The sequence below is a fragment of the Plasmodium falciparum genome, assembly GCF_000002765.6.
Source record: "Plasmodium falciparum 3D7 genome assembly, chromosome: 14".
NCBI lineage: Eukaryota > Apicomplexa > Aconoidasida > Haemosporida > Plasmodiidae > Plasmodium > Plasmodium falciparum.
In genome coordinates this window covers 907501-927500 of record NC_037283.1, presented here as the reverse complement: position 1 = coordinate 927500, position 20000 = coordinate 907501, and the positions used below count along the sequence as shown (strand labels likewise).

General features: G+C 19.1%; 6 protein-coding genes across 6 annotated transcripts in view; 2 read left to right on the top strand and 4 right to left on the bottom strand.

Annotated features, from left to right (window-relative positions):
• Positions 1–1073: 1073 nt before the first annotated feature.
• PF3D7_1423000 (nucleolar GTP-binding protein 2, putative) lies at positions 1074–2537 on the top strand (the record flags this gene model as incomplete). Its single annotated transcript, XM_001348359.1, has 1 exon — positions 1074–2537. The coding sequence occupies one exon, from the start codon at positions 1074–1076 to the stop codon at positions 2535–2537; it is 1464 nt and encodes a 487-aa protein (XP_001348395.1).
• Positions 2538–3292: 755 nt separating this feature from the next.
• PF3D7_1422900 (14-3-3 protein, putative) lies at positions 3293–4570 on the bottom strand (the record flags this gene model as incomplete). The annotated part of the gene is made up of 1 exon (XM_001348358.1): positions 3293–4570. The coding sequence occupies one exon, from the start codon at positions 4568–4570 to the stop codon at positions 3293–3295; it is 1278 nt and encodes a 425-aa protein (XP_001348394.1).
• Positions 4571–7503: 2933 nt separating this feature from the next.
• PF3D7_1422800 (actin-related protein, putative) lies at positions 7504–9072 on the top strand (the record flags this gene model as incomplete). The annotated part of the gene is made up of 1 exon (XM_001348356.1): positions 7504–9072. One exon carries the CDS (start codon positions 7504–7506, stop codon positions 9070–9072), a length of 1569 nt encoding a protein of 522 aa, XP_001348392.1.
• Positions 9073–10109: 1037 nt separating this feature from the next.
• PF3D7_1422700 (conserved Plasmodium protein, unknown function) lies at positions 10110–13682 on the bottom strand (the record flags this gene model as incomplete). The annotated part of the gene is made up of 1 exon (XM_001348355.1): positions 10110–13682. The coding sequence occupies one exon, from the start codon at positions 13680–13682 to the stop codon at positions 10110–10112; it is 3573 nt and encodes a 1190-aa protein (XP_001348391.1).
• Positions 13683–15348: 1666 nt separating this feature from the next.
• Positions 15349–17274, bottom strand: PF3D7_1422600 (conserved Plasmodium protein, unknown function; the record flags this gene model as incomplete). Its single annotated transcript, XM_001348354.1, has 1 exon — positions 15349–17274. The coding sequence occupies one exon, from the start codon at positions 17272–17274 to the stop codon at positions 15349–15351; it is 1926 nt and encodes a 641-aa protein (XP_001348390.1).
• Positions 17275–18608: 1334 nt separating this feature from the next.
• Positions 18609–20000, bottom strand: part of PF3D7_1422500 (ERAD-associated E3 ubiquitin-protein ligase HRD1) — a gene marked incomplete at both ends in the record, with an annotated part of 2273 nt that continues 881 nt past the window's right edge. Inside the window, 2 exons of the mRNA XM_001348353.2 lie at positions 18609–18872; positions 19328–20000. The exon at positions 19328–20000 is cut by the window's right edge and continues 197 nt beyond it. Of these exons, the coding sequence (XP_001348389.2) occupies positions 18609–18872; positions 19328–20000 (937 nt within the window). The remainder of the gene's footprint in view (positions 18873–19327) is intronic.

Genomic DNA, 20000 nt, shown 5'->3' with positions numbered 1-20000 from the left:
GTACACAAATAAGAAACAAAAAAAGGAAATGATCTATGTTATGTGCTTTAAAAGTGCATTTTTTTTTTTTTTTTTTTTTTTTTTTTTTTTTTTTTTGTATTATTATTATTTATTTTTCTATGGACACAAAAAAAAAAATGAATATATATTAGGGACAGGATATAATATACATAAACAATATGGTATTTAGAAAAAATAAAAATATATTTGTCTTATAACCTTATTCATAATAATAATAATTATTATTATTATAATAATTATAATTATTATTATAATTATTATTATTATTTTTTTTTTCTTTCTTAATTCTTTATAATAAACTCTAATAATTTTTTTCTTTTATCCATATACAGAGAATTGTAAAATAAGAACAGAAAAAAAAAAAAAAAAAAAAATACCCCTTTACAAAGATATGATTTTTATAGTTATATAATTTTTTATATATTATAGGTAAAAAATATATATATATATATATATATATATATATATATATATATATAATATATCTATATAGATTGTTTTTTATATGTTACTATTTAACATATATAATAATATATTATATATATTAATAAAATATATATACTATAATTATATTCTATATATATATATATAATATATACAATATTATATATGTAATAATTATAATACCGTTAAATTTTTTCCTAAGAAAAAAAAAAAAAATAGTAAAATTAAAAAAAAAAAAAATAAATAATAAATATTTTAAGTATACTCACAATATATTGTAATATAAATATTTTTTTAATTGTGATGATATAAAAAATTTTACTTTGAAGTATTATAGAAAAGAATTAAAAATAAAAATTAATTTTTTATAAAATAAAATGATGTAAATGAAGCTTTATTGAATAATGATATGAATATTTATTATCATATATATTTTATGTATTTTTACATAAATATATTTACAATTAAAATATAATATATATATATATATATATTTAATTATTTATTCATTTATTTTTCATTTTGATAAGTTGTGTTTATATTATATACGCTGCTTGTTTTTTTATCATATATATATATTTATATTATATTTGAAAAAAAAAAAAAAAATGATAAAAAAGGGGAGCTTGAAGATAAAAAACCTAAGCGTGGCGAAGAACCGCGTTAATAATGTTAAGGAAAATGGGCGCTTAATAAATAAAGGTAATGGGCAAGAAAAAAAAGAAGCAGAAAAGTTAAAAAGATTAAAAATGTATCGTACGAAAGCAAATTTAAAAAAAATGAACCAGAAAATTAATGAAGTAAGAAGAATCGAACCAAGTATTAAATGGTTTAATAATACAAGAACAATAAGTCAAAATAAATTAGAAATATTTAGAAATAAATTAGAAGAAACTACACATGATCCATTTAGTATTGTAATAAAACGATCTAAAATTCCTGTAGAGTTATTAAAAGATGAAAAAAATGTAGTTACAAAAAAATATAAAAACGAAAATTTTCTTCGTATTGAAAAATATCATGATATATATAGTAAAAAAAAGAAAAGAAAAAAACCCAAACTAAATGTTGGGACTTTAGAAGAATATGCAAAACGTGCAGAACAAAATTTATCGACCTATGAAACCAAAAATGATAATTCGTTAATTGAAAAAAGAAATGAAATAGAAAAAAAATTTAGTAAAGATCAATTATTAAAAATAGGACAATCAAAAAGGATATGGGCAGAATTATATAAAGTTATTGATAGTTCAGATATTCTTTTACAAGTATTAGATGCACGTGATCCTATAGGTACAAGATGTAAAAAATTAGAAGAAACATTAAAAAAAGATAGACCAAATAAACATATGATCCTAATATTAAACAAAATTGATTTAATACCTGTTTCTGTAGCAGAAAAATGGATAAAAATCCTCTCAAAAGATTATCCAACCATAGCTTATCATGCTAATATTAATAAACCATTTGGAAAAAGTGATTTATTTAATATTATCAGACAATATACAGATTTTTTTAAAAGTCAAAAAAAAAAACATATTCATATCGGATTAATAGGATATCCAAATGTTGGAAAAAGTGCTATTATTAATTCCTTAAAAAAAAAAGTTGTATGTATTTCAGCTTGTATACCAGGACAAACAAAATATTGGCAATTCATAAAACTCACAAATAAAATATATCTTATTGATTGCCCAGGTATTGTACCATATGATATTGAAGATTCAGAAAAAATTTTAAGATGCACCATGAGACTTGAAAAAATTACAAATCCACATTTTTATATTGACGATATTTTTAAAATGGTAAATCTATCTTATATACTCAAAATTTATAAATTACCAGAAGATCTAACTTTTAAAAATTCAGAAGAGTTTCTAGAAATATTAGCCAAAAAAATGGGAAAACTTCTTAAAGGAGGAGAACCAGATATTACCTCCGTTTCGAAGGTAATAATAAATGATTGGATTAAGGGAAAAATACCTTATTTTGTAAATCCAGATAAATATCTAACGGAACAGGACAAAACACAAAAAGATGAAAAAGAAGATAAAAATGAAACTGATAAATGAAATAAGTATATATCTGTAAAATAAGGGACACACTTATATATATATATATATATATATATATATATATATATATGTATATATATATGTGCATATGTATTTTTTGTTATTTATTATTTATTTTTACCTGACTTGTTAATAATATTATATATATATATATATATATATATATATATATATATATGTGTATATTTTTTTTTTTTTTTTTTTTTTTTTTATAATGGCTAGATGCCCAAATGGCTATCTATAAATTTGTACCCAGTTTTAATTTTTATTAAATGATGTATTTTATTATATAATATACAATTAGTTCATCATATATTATATCATATAAGACTATATTATAATATAGTTTATATTTTATATTTTATTTATATTTTATTTTTTTTGTTTTCTACAAATTTTTGTGTTATATATTATTATATACTTCTGGAGTATAATATAATTAAAATAATTATTAAATACATGAATTGTATACTGAGTAAACATTTTTTAAGAGTTTTCCAAAAAAAAAAAAAAAAAAAAGAAAAAAAATTATCTTAAAAAATTTATTTTTATTTGCTTCAAAGATGTATTATATATATATATATATATATATATATATATATATTTATTTATTTATATGGAATGCATTTGTGTCTATATAAACATTTTATTACACAAATTTATAGTATTCCCAAAAATAAAAAAAAATAAGAAAATATTCGCATACTCGGAAAAAAATAATATATATATTTATACATATATGTATTATTACTTCAAAATGTTAAAAAGAGTATACTATTTTTATTTAATTTTTTAGACCAACGTTTTATGTGATGCCTCATTTTACTTAAAATTTCTAAACATTTATGTGCATGATCTTTATCTTCAATTTCGTCTAATATATTTGATGATTTGTCAAATATGTCTATACATATATTCAATGCTTTTTGTTCATATCCTAAATTGAAATATAAAAAATAAATGTAGCTACTAGCCAAATTTAAAAAATTAATATCGGTAGGTTTCAAATAAATCATCCCCAAATCTAAAGCTCTTTTAAATGTTCGTTCGGCTAGTTGTTCATATTTATATTTCACTCCTGTTTCAGTCATATCTGATATTATTTTATATTGATTGGCATTTAAATAAGTATAGAAGAATTTATTTCGTTCCTCTTTTATTGTATAAAAAATACAATTTATTAGATTTATGATAGCTTCCGAATTTAAAAGAAATTGATTCTTAATTTTATGACGAATAGATTTACATATATTTTTTTTTACTTGAAAGGTAATACAGTTATTATTATTGTTGTGATTGTTTTTGTGATCATTATTATTATTTGTGTCTTTGTCGTTGTGATGATATGCTTTAAAGGCATATTTATATGATAATATAGTATGATAACTATAAGATCTAAATATATTTTCTAAACCCTCTTTTTCATTTTCATTTAATTCTATGTCAGGATAATTTAACCTATCTATCAATAAAAGTATTGCACATGCAAGAGAATAATTATAATCAGCATATTTATACGACATTTTTAAAAAGTTATAAATAGTTTCTCTATTTAATTCAACTTTGATCTCTTCATTACTATTAATTAATACATTTATAATATTATTGTATGTTTCAAAGAGATCTTTATATTTATTTAAGATCTTGTCCTTTATGTATTTTATTTTTTCTTCAGTTTCTTTTTCTGATTTGTCAGATATAATATTATCTTCATCAGAATATGTATGTACTTCTAAAGGAAGATTTGTTTTTTTAGGATAATTTATTAAATTATTATAATGAATTTTTTTTTTTTTATTCTTTTTACTTCCATTTAATGTACGATCATCTATAGTTTGATATGTGCGAGATAAATTTTTGATTTTCTCTTTTCCATTTTTTTTGGTATCATTAAAAAGTACATGGTTTTTTATTTTAACATTTCCTTCTACTGTTTTCGCTTTCCGAAAATGTACAAAATCTTTTGGAGATTTAATTTTATTCACTTGTATTTTTTTTCTTATTAAATTATTATTATGATCATAGTTCATTTTATTATGTTATGTAATTATATATGGATAAGATGATATGTATAAAATTGAATTCTCTTTTTTAGCAAAATTATTAGAGGATATATTATTTATATCATATTTGTTTCTTTTTGAAATTATATATTCCTCTCTTTTTTTCGTTTTGATTTTATCGTTTTCAACGTTTTCTGATTCTTTATTTTTTATATGAATACATCTATTAATCATATGCTGATGACTAATAAATATTTATGAATTTGTTTGGTATGGTATGTTTTGATTTGTTTGGTATGTTTTGATTTGTTTTTTTTTGTTTTGTTTGGTTTTGATTTGTTTTTTTTTGTTTTGTTTGGTTGTGATTTTTTTTTTTATTTGTTTAATTATTTTATTTTTTTTTTCAATGGAAAATTCTCATTTTCTTCATTTTTATGTGCATGTAAAATTTTTTTTTTTTTTTTTTTTACAAAAGTTTTGACGTTATAGCAACAGATGGTTCTGTAAAATTTACTATAAGAATATTTTTATTCGGTCTTATTATTTTGAAAAAAAACATATGACATGTATATTATTATGAAATTGTTGTTTTTTTTTTTTGTTGTTGTTTTAAGACATTACAAATATATGTACATATATATATATATATATGTTATTTTAATTTTTATAATAAATATAAGAAATTAAATGTAAAGGTAAATATTTGTTCAAAACATTTTATTACATTATGAAAAAAAAAAAAAAAAAAAAAAAAAAAAAAACAATTATATATATATATATATATTATAGTGATAAATTATTTTTGGCTAGTTGAACATATTTTTTCCATAATATGAAATTTAATATATATATATATATATACATATATGTATTATTCTATTTATTTTTATTTTTTTTTTCCTTCTTTAAATTGTAATAATGTGTGAGAATTTAACATATAGAATAAAAATATATATACATCCTTATTTGTCCAAATGTGGAAATATTATAATTTTGTTATACCTCTTTTTGGAGGATATTTTTAATGAACATATATATATAATGTACTTTTTTTTAAAATATTATAGTGGTATACACAATTTTTCACAGTTAATATATATTTTTCAAAATAGCTATATGGAAAAAATATAAAAAATTATGAACAAATTTTTTTTTTTTTTTTTTTTTTTAATAAAATATAACATTTTGATAAAATTTTATCTGAACTGTTCATAATTTTTATAAATGTATACATTAAAAAAAATAATAAATGTTAACATTTATAGAATAAATATGAATTGACCATATTGTACATATTTAGGACTTACCAAAATGGGAGAATAAAACGTACAACATTATATATATATATATATATATATATATATATATATTTTTATTTATTTTTTTATTTTTTTTTTTTTTTGAGTACAGGGAAACAATTTTTTTTGTTGTGTCTTAACATTTTTAATAAATTATATTTGAATGGTGTACTATAATAATGTACTTTATAGAATACGTTTAATTTTAATTATTTTATTTTTATAAAAAGAATAATACGAAAAATTAACCATAACCATCATTTTGATATAATACAAAATAGGATTTATAACCATATTTTATATAAATCTTATTAATTTTTAAAAGACTGTTTTTATATGTTTATATATTTATATATGTATTTATTTTAATATTTTTAAAATGAATAATATATGGATATAGATCCTCCTAAATATAAAATTGAAATAATGAACTTATAAAATTAATATTGTATCCAAGTACACAAATTATTATATTTTTCATCCTCTCTCTATATATAATTCGAACGATATATAATAAATTAATATATCTCCTAATAAAAATAATTAAAATACAATAAAAAAAAAAAAAAAAAAAAAAATGGTTTTTATAATTCCAATTAATAATACAACTTAGTATATATCTAAAATATGTATACAATATAATTATCATTTTTAAATCATTATCGTTAAAAAATTTTATATCCTTATTTCTTTCTTTTTTTCTTATTTTTATTTTTTTTTTTTATATTTTATTTTATTTTACTTTTTTCTTATCTATATTTAATTATTCATTTTGTTATTATTACTATTTTTTTATCTTCATAAATATGTTGTATGTAAATTTTTCGAATAATAATTTTCAAACATACTGATTATTATAAAGTCTTATTTAGAGAACACTTTTTAAAAAATATTCTAAAATAATATATTATTAATAATAATTATTATATATATATATATATATATATATATATATATATAATATATGTATTTTTTTTTTTTTTATTTTTTTTTTTATACCTAATTATCCCTATAAAAATAAACTATAGTATATATATATATATATATATATTTATTTATTTATTTATTTATATAAATTAACATATATTTATTATTACATATATGTATAATCATTAATCTAATTAAAACAAATAAGAAATATATAATATTATAAATGATTACATTTAATAATAGATGATTAACATTTTTTCTTTACGACCCATGGGTATACAATTATATATAATAGCAATAAAAATAAAGAAAGAAAAAAATTGAAAAAAGTAATATGTTTTTAAAGAATTATATATAATATATATTATATATATTATATATATATATATATATAGAAAATATAAATTAAATAAATAATAAATCGAGGAAGCCTTATAAAATGAAAAATATGTATCATCATAAAGGATAATAATAAAAAATATATATAATATATATATATTATCAATATATCCATATATTTACATTTACATTTACATTTATATTTATATTTATATTTATATTTATATTTATATTTATATTTAAATTTTTTATTATTTTATTATTTTATTATTTTATTATTTTAATTTTTTTTTTTTTTTTTTTTTTTTTTTTTTTTTTTTTTTGAGATACACATATAGCTAATTACGAAACGAACACATTAAATATCAAAGAAAAAAAAAAAAAAAAAAAAATATGAAATTAAAAAATGATGAAAATGTAAATTTTTTATGTGGAGGAGAAGATATATCTTCCTTAGTAGTAGATTTAGGTTTTTATAGTTGTAAAATAGGACACAATCAAGAAGATACGCCACGTATATTTTTGAATAGTATATGTGGAGAAAGAGAAATGAATGATGAATACGAAAATTATATGGATGGATCTTTAAAAAATATAAATTATAAAGAATTAAAATATCCTTTAAATTTATATAATAGAAATGAGAATATAAGGATCAAACCATTATTTTATAAAGATGATAATAAAGATGATATCAAATTAAATGCAGATGTTTTTGAAAAGATATTAGAGTATTCTATTGAAGGTATAGAGATACCTAAAGTATTTGAATGTACTGATGATATAATAATGGATCCTATAAAATTGGGTGGATTAAATTTAAATTTTGAGGAACATCCAATATTATTAACAGAATTTAATATGCATAATCATAAAATAAGAGAACAGATGACAGAAATATTATTTGAAAAATATAATATACCTGCATTATATTTTGCAAAGAAAGCAAAGTTAACATCCTTTAGTTTAGGGAGATCTACATCTTTAGTTATAGATATAGGATATAATTCTTTGGATATAAATCCAGTATATGAAGGATATGTTCTTCAGAAAAATTCATTGGAATATAATATTGGAGGACAATATTTTGATAAATTAATATATGAGCAATTAATAAAAGACAATGTAAATATTATTCCTTATTTTGTGTATTGTAATGGTTATGATAATATGCATACATGCTTTAACGACAACATTAACGGTAGCATTCATAATAATAATCACAATAATATTGGTCATAATAATAATATTGATAATATTAATCATCATGGTAATAGCAATACATACCAAGAAAATTCTTTAGAAAATAGTGTGAACCCATTTTATAATATACATCATTCATATAAAGAAGAATGTATTCTAGATGTAATTCGATATATGAAAGAAAGCGTTTGCAGAACACGTATTATAAATGATGATTCCAAATGTGAAGAAAAAAAAAATAGTATACAAAACATTACAAATTTGAACGAACAAAATAACATACATATATCTAACGAGAATAATATAAAAGATGCATGTACAAAAGAAGAATTTTTTGAATTACCTGATGGATATAAAATTAATATTCATAAATATAAATATGATATTGCTGAACATTTATTTCATTCTATACCTTCACTAAACAATTTTAAAGGTTTACCACAGTCAATTATAAATTGTATTATATCAACAGATGTTGATATTAGAAAAGAACTTTTACAATCTATTGTTATTACAGGAGGTTCTTCATTATTCCCTGGACTTATTGAAAGGTTACATAACTCATTAAAAGAAAAAGAATGTTTTACACAATCAAATAAATTCAAAATTTTAAATATGACTTCTTTGGTAGAACAAAAATATTCTTCATGGCTAGGTGGATCCATTCTAGCTAGCTTGGGAACATTCCAACAAATGTGGGTTTCTAAAAAGGAATATCATGAATCAGGACATAATATCATACTTGATCGATGTTTTTAAAAAGAAAAAAAAAAAAAAATAGGGATATATGCTAATGTATATTAACACATAATTATTAATAGTTTACAACTCATACTGTTTCATATTATATATATGATATATTATATATATATATATATATATATATAATTTTACTTTTTATTTTTTTGGTAAGAATTTTCGGTCCTCAAATTAAATAGGACGAATAAATATTCTACATTGTCTATTTATTTATTTATCTATCTATCCATTTTGATTTTATTTTATTTATTTATTTATTTTTTTTTTTTTTTCTTTTTGGTAACAGTTTATGCTTTTATTCAAATTATAAAAAGAAACACATTTTTTTAATTATAAAATGAATGTTTGATTTAAGTCTCATTTTTTTAATATAAGCAAATACACACACACATATATATATATATATATATATATATATATATATATATATATTTTTCCCATTATGGGGGAAAAAGAAAAAATTAAAGAAAAATATTCCCAAATAAAGTATTGATAATATTTATCATATTATATAGCACTTGTTTTACTTTTTATCGTTTTTATTATACATATTAAAAATTACAAATTTATACGTTTTAAAATAAAACAATTTTATGAATAATGCTTTAAAAAAAAAATAATAAAAAAAAAAAGATTCATATATATAACTGAAATATATTTAATCAAAAAAAGATATAATATAAAGGTGAACAAAAATGAAATGAATATATACGCATATGATATTATTTTTAAATACAACATCATTATAAAAAAAAAAAAAAAAAAAATTATAATAAATAAAATAAAAAAAAAAAAATTATAATAAATAAAATAAAAAAAAAAAAAATGATAATAAATAAAATAAAAAAAAAAAAATTATAATAAATAAAATAAAAATCCATTTTACATTTGTTAAATGTAAGAGTCATATGAACAAAATAATATCTCAAAAAAAAAAAAAAAAATATATACATATATATATATATATATATATATATATATAATATGTAGTATTTTTCCACAGAACAATTTATATAATATACAAATATTTTTTCTTTTCATTCATTTTCTATACTTTTAAAATCCTTTAAAAAGTTATCTATAACAGTTTGTGGTATTTTTGATATCTGTTCATAGTCATTATTTAAAGATGCCAATATTTTTTCCCATAGACATTCTCCTTTATAAGAATTAGAAGACACATTCCCACAAGCTGAATTATCAAAATTATTATTAATATTATTACTATCTGTTTCATTAGATGCATTAAATATAATGTTAGATAATAATTCTTTATTGTCACAATTTATTGCTATCCAATAATCATTATTCAATTCATCAACGAGTTGGTTCATATCCCATGTAGCTTTTCCAATAAATCTTTTTATCAATTTTTTATGACCCTTGTTCATATTATTATGACCATCGTTCATATTATTATGAACATCATTGAAATTATTATTATTTATGATATTACAATGTTTGATATTGTACTGTTCTTCATTCATGTTGGACATAGTTGAGCATGTGAAATTGTTCGTTGAGTTATCATTTAACATAACATTATTATTATGTATTATATTTATATTATCATTCATATTTACGTTATTTAAAACATTTACGCTGTTGTTCATGCTTACATTATTTAACATGTTTATTTTTTCATTCGTGTTAATACTTTCGTTCACATTTTGGTTTATATTTTGGTTTATATTTTCACTTACACTTTCGTTTACGCCTTCATTATACCCTTCATATATCAAATCATTCACTACGACATTTTTTGAATATTTTTTCATATTATGTAAAATGGTTAATCCAGGAAGAGGGCCTCCTAGCCAAAACAAATTTACGGGGTTTCCTAATAAATAGTTTGCATGTATTTTATTTGTGTTAATTTTATTTATAGAAGATACTTTATTATTTTTTTGATTTGTGTCATTATTATGTATAATTTCTTGATTCTGTAATGTTTTATAGTTATTTTCTTTTATGGCATGGTTATATTCACCATTTTGATGTACCAATTTATCATTTGCTTCATTGATATGATCATAACTATCCTCTTCTTGTTCGTCTTCATCATAACTATCTTCTTCATCTTCATCGTCATCATAACTATCTTCTTCATCTTCATCGTCATCATCTTCATCATCTTCATCGTCATCATCTTCATCATCTTCATCGTCATCATCTTCATCATCATAATCGTCTTCACCTTCATCTTCGTCATTGTCTTCCTCGTCTTGGTCTTCTTCCTGTTGAGAGTCATAAAAATTTTCCTGATGTTTCATTTGTGTGTTTGTTTCATTTTCATCTATCTTATCACAAATACCTTTATTTGTATTGTTAACTGTTGTATTGTTTTCTGATTTTTCATAATGTGTATTGTTTTTGTTGTAATTTTTATGTTTTTTATTTTTTTTTTTTTTGTCCTTTTCCTTTGGATCGAAACTGAGTTGATTAGTTTCTTTAAATTTTTGTATTTTTTTATGAATTAATTCTTTTTCTTCTTCTGTTAATTTTTTGTTTTCTTGATTATTTTTTGTTTCTGTAGAGTTATTATCTAATGCATTAATTTTATTTTTGTTTTTTTCCTTATCAAATATATGTATACGATTATTTATAATAACTACTTTCCATTTGTTATATTTTTCGAAATAGATTTTATAGAACTCGTTTAGGAATTGTAATTTTTTAATTTCATTTTTAATATCTGTCATGGAACCTATATTATATGAAGGTAAGAATCGTAAGTACAACGGAACCTTATTTAATTTAATAATATAATGAGTGATAATATCTAATAGATGCTCATCCATCATAACAAAAAAATTATTTTTTTTTTTTACTTTTTTATTCATATGATGTTTCGTAGAACTACGAAATTGTATTCTTAAAAACATTTCTTGTAAATCTTTTAATGTTGGAAAATCATCTGAATTATTTGTTTGGTTATTATATTTTAAATCTTTTTTTTTTTCTATTTCATATTTCTTTTGTTCTAATAAGTAGTTATTATTTTTTTTGTTCTTACTTTTTAAGACTTCATTATTTTTAGAATTATTTATTATATTATGATTATTTGAAATATCATGTTTTTCTTCATATTTCATTTCTCCTTCTACATTATCTTGTTCATTCGAATGAGTATATGTGTTTTCATTACATATTTCGGATATATTATTTTTAATAGGTAAATTCTTTTCATTATGTATATTATCCTTTATATTTTCTTCATTATATAAAATATTACTATCTTCTAAGGTATCACATTTATTTTTCATAGTATTTTTTTCTTTTTCTTCTTCTTTTAATTGTTCTTCGTGATTATTTAATATATCTACGTTTACATTATTACATATACCTCTTACATTGTTTTCATCATTTATTATATTATTGTTTATGTTGTCTTTCACTTTATTTCTTTCTTTAGTATTGCTTATATAATCACCTATTATATCCTGAATAAATTTCTTCTTTTTTAAATATATCTTATTTAAAATTTTATTTATTTCTTTATTATTTGACATTTTCATATAATCATTATACAAAGGATGTTTATTTAATATAAGACCACAAACTATATTATTTTTTTCTTTATTCGTAATAAGAATAACAGCTCTATTCCATAAAGGGTTTGACGTTAACGGGTGTGATATTAGTATAGTACCTTTTTTTATTTCATTTTTATGAATACTTTTTTTGAACGCATTATTTTTATTTCTGTTTAAAAGATTGATTTTATTAAATAATACGTGTGAAGTTGATTTGTCGTTACAAGTAAAATTATTATTATTTACAAGAGCATCATTATTATGTTGATTGTTTGTAATATGACCATCGTTTGTAATATTATTATTGTTTGTAATATTATTATTGTTTGTAATATTATTATTGTTTGTAATATCATCATTGTTTGTAATATTATCATTGTTTATAATATGACCATCGTTTGTGTTATCTACCATGTTGATGTTGTCCCTCACGTGAGATATTTCTTCAAAGGAAGCTTTATGTAATCGTCTATTCATCGTATACTTTTTTTTTAAGCCATACGATTTTTTACCTTTTTTACTTTTTTTATTTTTTTCATTCTCATACAAAGTATCATTGTAACGATCCATCGAATTCTTCCTTCTTTCATCATTATTATTAAAATGTATCATTGTTAAATTCTTTTTAAATAAAAATTCTTCTTCTTTAGAAGCCCAGATATTTTTATTATAAACCATCTTCATAATATTTTTCTCTACATTATTTTGTATATTCATATTATTATTATTATTATTATTTGATGATACATTTGTCAATAAATTTTTTATTCTTCCTAAATGTCGTATAGCTGTAAAACCTATATTATATACTTGTTCATCGTTTATATTTCTCCTCATATATTTTAATAATTCTCCTCTTAATTTTTTATTATTTGATGTTATAGGACAATAATGTGTATTGTTGTTTAAATAGTATTTCATAAAATCATTATATTTATCACATTTCTCATTTTCATATCTATAAATATTTGACAAAAAACATTTCCACATATCATATTCATCAAAAAATTGAGATATCCTTCCTACCGTCCGTATTAAAGAACGTAACACTTTTTGGTTTTCTTGTATCGACATTCTCTTTTCGCTAGTTTTTTTTTTTTTTTTTTTTTTTTTTTTTCTACTAATTATTGGAACCTTTAAAAAGTGTTATATTATAATCATATGGAACGTATTTTATAACATGGATAAAATATTAAATAAATAAAAAAAAAAAAAATAAAAATATATATATATATATATAACACATTAATATATTTTAATATATCAATATGTGAATATTTTTTTATGCTTTTTTTACTTTCTACTTTAATATTTTAATTATAAAATTTTAACATATATATATATATATATATATATATATATAATAAAGCATTAATATAAAAAATTATACATAAATAATGTTAAATAAAATTGACAATATTATATATATATATATATATATATATATTTATGTAATGAAAAATCCACAAGAAGGATAAACTCATATATAAATAAATAAATAAATATATATATATATATATATATATATATACAAATTATATAATATAATTATATTTTATATGTATTATATAATTTATATATTATTTACGAAAAATAATTTTTGTTTTATTTTATTATATCCTACCACATCTTATTCATTTGTTATTACTTTAGTTTTGTCATTATTATATACTTTTCAATTTTATATTTTATTTTCTTGAAATCTTAAAATGAAGAAAAAAAAAAAAAAAAAAAAAAAAAAAAGAGAAAAAGAAAAAGAAAAAGAAAGAGCACATCTGTATACAAGCTATTAAAAGGATATCATATATACATATAAATATTATATAATATATATATATTATATATTTATGTATGTATAAATATATTATGCATATAAATATAAAATATAAATCAATAAGTATAATATATATTTATCATACATATATCAATATATATTATATATAAATATATCTATTTATATAATCCTCATAAAATATCAGAATTTTTTTTAAAATCTTCAAATTCCATATTTTCAAAGGAACCATTTTATATCAAAGAGTATGCAATAATCATTTTTTTTTTTTTTTTTTTTTTTTTTTTTTAAATTATGTGTATAACATATATAATTTAATAAATGTATTGTTATTATATAAATCGTGAAAAAAAGAATATACATACATATATATATATATATATATATATATATTATTGAATTTTTAGGAAGGGTTTAATTTTTAAATACATCAAACGAATATAGATTTAGCCCTTTTAAAAGAATTCAAAATATATACCATATATATATATATATATATATATATATATATTTATTTATTTATATGAATAATATTAAATAAGTTATTCATTTCGATAATTATACAATACAATAAGGATAACAATGAAAGAAGAAAGAAATTGAACTGTATAATTAGAATAAAGAATTTATCACTATATAGTTGTATGAAAATTTTCACATGAATATGTATACATATATATATATATATATATATGTGCACATTAAAAAAGACCTCAAAAATGTATTCATTTTATAGATGACAAAAAAAAAAAAAGAAAAAAAGAAAAAAAGAAAAAAAGAAAAAAAAGAAAAATACACATAGCATATATACATATAATATATATACATATAACATATATACATATAACATATACATGTAACATATTACATATATTTTTCTTAAGATATATAGGTGGAATATATACATGTGCATATATTCATATGCATAACATTCACTCCCTTGATATATTAAAAAATGAATGAAGACGGTTTGGGTTTGTTAACATTTTTTACTATTTTTGTATTTTTGAAATCATGAAATGTTGCGTATTTTTTCCTTAAAGTGTTTGTATTATTACTTCTTAAAATATTTCTTATTTGTTTGCTGATCAGAAAGAAATTGTGCACTTGATTATTTTGTTCATGTTTTTCAAGACCTACTTTGAAATTATCTATAATATTATCCTCATCGTGATATTCTAACAATATTTGTAATGCTTGTTTTATATACTTTTTCGTATCTTCTAATTTTGCATTTATAAAATCTAAGAAAGGTGATGCAAAATCGCTTATACGGAAATTCATTAATTCTTTTTGTGGTAAGTTTTTTAAAAACAAATAAACAAAATAAGACATTTTTTTTGATATACAAGAATTCTTATCATTCGAATAGGAACATATTAATCTTAACATCTCATAGTCGTTCATGTTACTACTATGTAACATAAATTCTTCAATTGCATTAGTTACACATTTATTTAAAAAATTATTTTTTATATCCAATTTTTTTATAATAAATGGAAATATATAAACAAAAAATTTGCATAAAATATCCTTCTCTTCCTTTAAACTTTTACATATGTATGTTATAGTTAAAAAACTGTTCTTACATATACATGAACGAACACTACAACAGTAATTTATTATATGAGGAATTACAATCTCTAAATTATTCCACTCCTTAAATTTATTACTATTTTTTGATAATATCTGCATGTTGGTTAAACTGATGAAATCGTTCATCCAGTTTATTTCATTAGGAACTTCTTCACCTGAACAGTCATTTTTAGCTACACGTTTATTTTCAGCTGAACATTCATTTTTAGCTGTATATTTATTTTCACCTGAACATTCGTTTTTAGCTGTATATTTATTTTCACCTGAACATTCGTTTTTAGCTGTATATTTATTTTCACCTGAACATTCGTTTTTAGCTGTATATTTATTTTCACCTGAACATTCATTTTTAGCTACACATTTATTTTCACCTGAACGTTCATTTTTAGCTACATGTTTATTTTCACCTGAACATTCCTTTTTAGCTACATGTTTATTTTCACCTGAACATTTATCGTTAGTTGTACATTTATTCTCATTAGCACAACTTTTTCCCTTTTCGCAATAATTACAATTTTGCGCATTCTCACAACAATCGCCATTTCGAAACTCCTGTTTTGTTATGGTATCCTCTTTTTTAAAATTTATTTTTAAAATTTTCTGTTGATCAGTGTAGCTCAATTTGGCTATATTTCCTTCCACATTTCTCATATCATGATTATTTTGATCATTATTATTTCCCCTTTCCTGATTATTTGGTGTACCTTTTACTTTCATTTCTTTTTCCTGAACTTTAAAAAAATACGTTACAATATCATCATAAATAAGGGAGAGTACAAAATCATCATGGTTATTTTTTATACACACATCTTCTTGTTGTTTTTCTTCTACACATATATCATTTTCTCCTTTATTTAAATTAAAATTATCACAGTTCTTAATGTGAATATGGTCTTTTTTATCATTATTTTTAATATTAATAAGACTAGTGTTTTTTTCTTTTATATATTCATTAAAACATTCCTTTTTATTCTTAAAAAAAAAATGTTCATTTTTTTTGTTAATTAAACCATATGGTAAATTATAAAATGATGGCAGTTCTTCCCATTCATAATATTTTATAAGAAAGTCAGGTAGTGTGTTTTCATCTAAGTGATTTTTACTTGGATACGTTTTTTTTATATTTCTATTATATTCATTTTCAATAGATTCTTCTAAACATTCATCTACTACCCTTCTTTTGTTATTATATTTACATTCATTATTATTATTATTATTATTATTGTTGTAATGGTTTTCACCCTTTTCATTATTTGCGGAAATAGTAATTTTAGTCATTTTTATTACATGGGGGAAAAAAAAAAAAAAAAAAAAAAAACGGCTACCAATTTGGAATATTAATTGTGCACTTAAAAAGTTAATTATAAAAATATAACAAAATAAACAAATAAATAAACACACAATATATGTATATATATATATATATATTTTTTTTTTCAGGGTATGCTCTTATTTATATAAGAATAAAAAGAAGTAAATAAAAAGTTGGTATACAAACGATCATTTATAAAAATTGTGATCATTTTTTCCTTTTTTCACATTAGAAAAAAAAAAAAAAAAAAGGTTCGGAAGAATTCTATTTATCTCTTTATGAGATATAATATATATTACATATAAAATATAATATTTCAGTATAAGTTTTTTTTATACTAATGTTTATAAAATAAAAAAGGAAGGGGAATGTGTAAACATTATATTATATTATATATATATTATATTAAATGATATGTACTTTTTTCATTTTTGTATATATTAAAATATTTTATATGTATATCAATTAATGTATTTATGTCTAAACATATATATATTATATATATATATAATATATATTTAGAAATATATTATATGTGATATTTATGTATATATATAAATATATATATTATTAAAATAAATGAACTGGAAATGAAGAGGAACAAAATGCATATATCATTTTTCTTTAAATTCATTATAAATTAATTTTATTCATATATATATATATATATATATATATAATTAAATACATTTAAACTAGATTATTATTTTTGTTTACAAAATAATAGGTAATAATAATAATATTTAAAAAAAAAAAAAAATTAATAAATAAATGATATAAAAAAAAAAAAAAAAAAAAAATGCATTTTAATACATTTATATAATTACATATATATTATATATATATAATATATATATAGAGTGGTGCCAACATTTTTGGGGAAGGTATTTTTTTCTATAAACATATTTATATATATATATATAAATATTATTAAATGCTGAAATAAATAATTTAATATCTTTTTATTTTTTTAAAGTGTAAATATTTTTAAACATTCAATAAAGATATATCAAATATATGTATATATATATATATATTATATAAAGTGTACAAAAAAAATATATAAAATAAAAAAAAAATAAATAAATATAGTATAATATAATATAATAAAGATAAGGAAAAAATTAAGACAAATAAGAAAATAAAAAAATAATAACAAATATACGAAAACAAGGTAGTCAAAAATATAAATATAAAGAATAAAATGTATTAAGGAATAATATGTGTATATATATATATATATATATATACATATATATTTCTTTTTAATTTATTTGTAAAAAAAGAAAAAAAAAGGATATTATAATGATGAACATATATCTTTTGTATATTTCATATCTGTAATTAAAACTTTCTCTATATATTCCTTCAAACCTTTCATTTGAGGTATATGAGAAATCTTATTTAAATATTTTTGCACTTCATCATCTTCCATATTATTTAATATATTATAATGTATAGATCCATATATGTTTCTTAACATTACATTTGCTGGTATAGAACTATGATTTATTTTATCAATTTCTTTTAGGCAAACCAAACTTAGTTCCCGATAATAATTGCACTGAAAAAAATAAAAATAAAAATAAATATATATATATGTATATATTTGAATATTCGCATGAACAGTAAATGTAAAAAAAAAAAAAATATATATATATATAATACATTAACATTAACATGAACAGTTCAGATAAAAAAAAAAAAAAAAAAAGTACACAAAGGTACAAATATATATAATAATATATTAAAAAGGTACACATATATATATATATATATATATATATAATACATTAACATTAACATGAACAGTTCAGGTAAAAAAAAAAAAAAAAAAATGTACACACAGGTACAAATATATATAATAATATAGTAAAAAGGTACACACATATATATATATATATATACATATATTAGAAATAGGTAATTGAACACATTTCATATATTTTATATATTTCAAAATATTTATATATTTATATATTTGTTTTATTTAACATGTGTCTTAATATTATTTATTACCAAGTCCATCAAAATTTTTATTTGCTCTTTTGTATTAATATTTTTATTTATGGGTGGATAGTATTGTTGATTGATATTTAAGGTACCCATAACATTTGTGTCATTTAAATACAGATGTTGATCGTTTATAAGAAAGTTAGGTTTTGTAATTATTTCCTGTATGGTAGGTTGTTCAATTTTTTCTTCTTGTTTTTCCTTTTGTGTTGTATCATTTTCTGATTTATTTTGTTCGTTCTTTGCGTATGGTTTGATTTCCGTTCTACATATAGGACATGTTTGTTGTTGTATAAACCATGATTTTAAACAGTCTACATGAAAAATGTGTGAGCATGATAATTTTTTGGAACCTTCTTTTAAATCATCTCTACATATGATACATGTACCAGCTTCTTTTAATTCTTCTTCTGTTGCATTTGCGAATTTTGTTTCTATATTTTTGGTGAGTTCTCTATATTTTTGAAAAGATTTAAATCTTGAAATGAGTGTTTTTACGACATGTATAATATCTGCTGTCATATGTAAAGGTAAATTACTGAAATTGTTTAAAACAAATACCAGTATGAAAACTAAAAATATGATTAAACTCATAATATCATGTAAGATATCTAGAAAAAACAAAATGGTTGCTTTTGAGGACAACCCATTTTGAGATCTCAAATCAATTACGTTAACA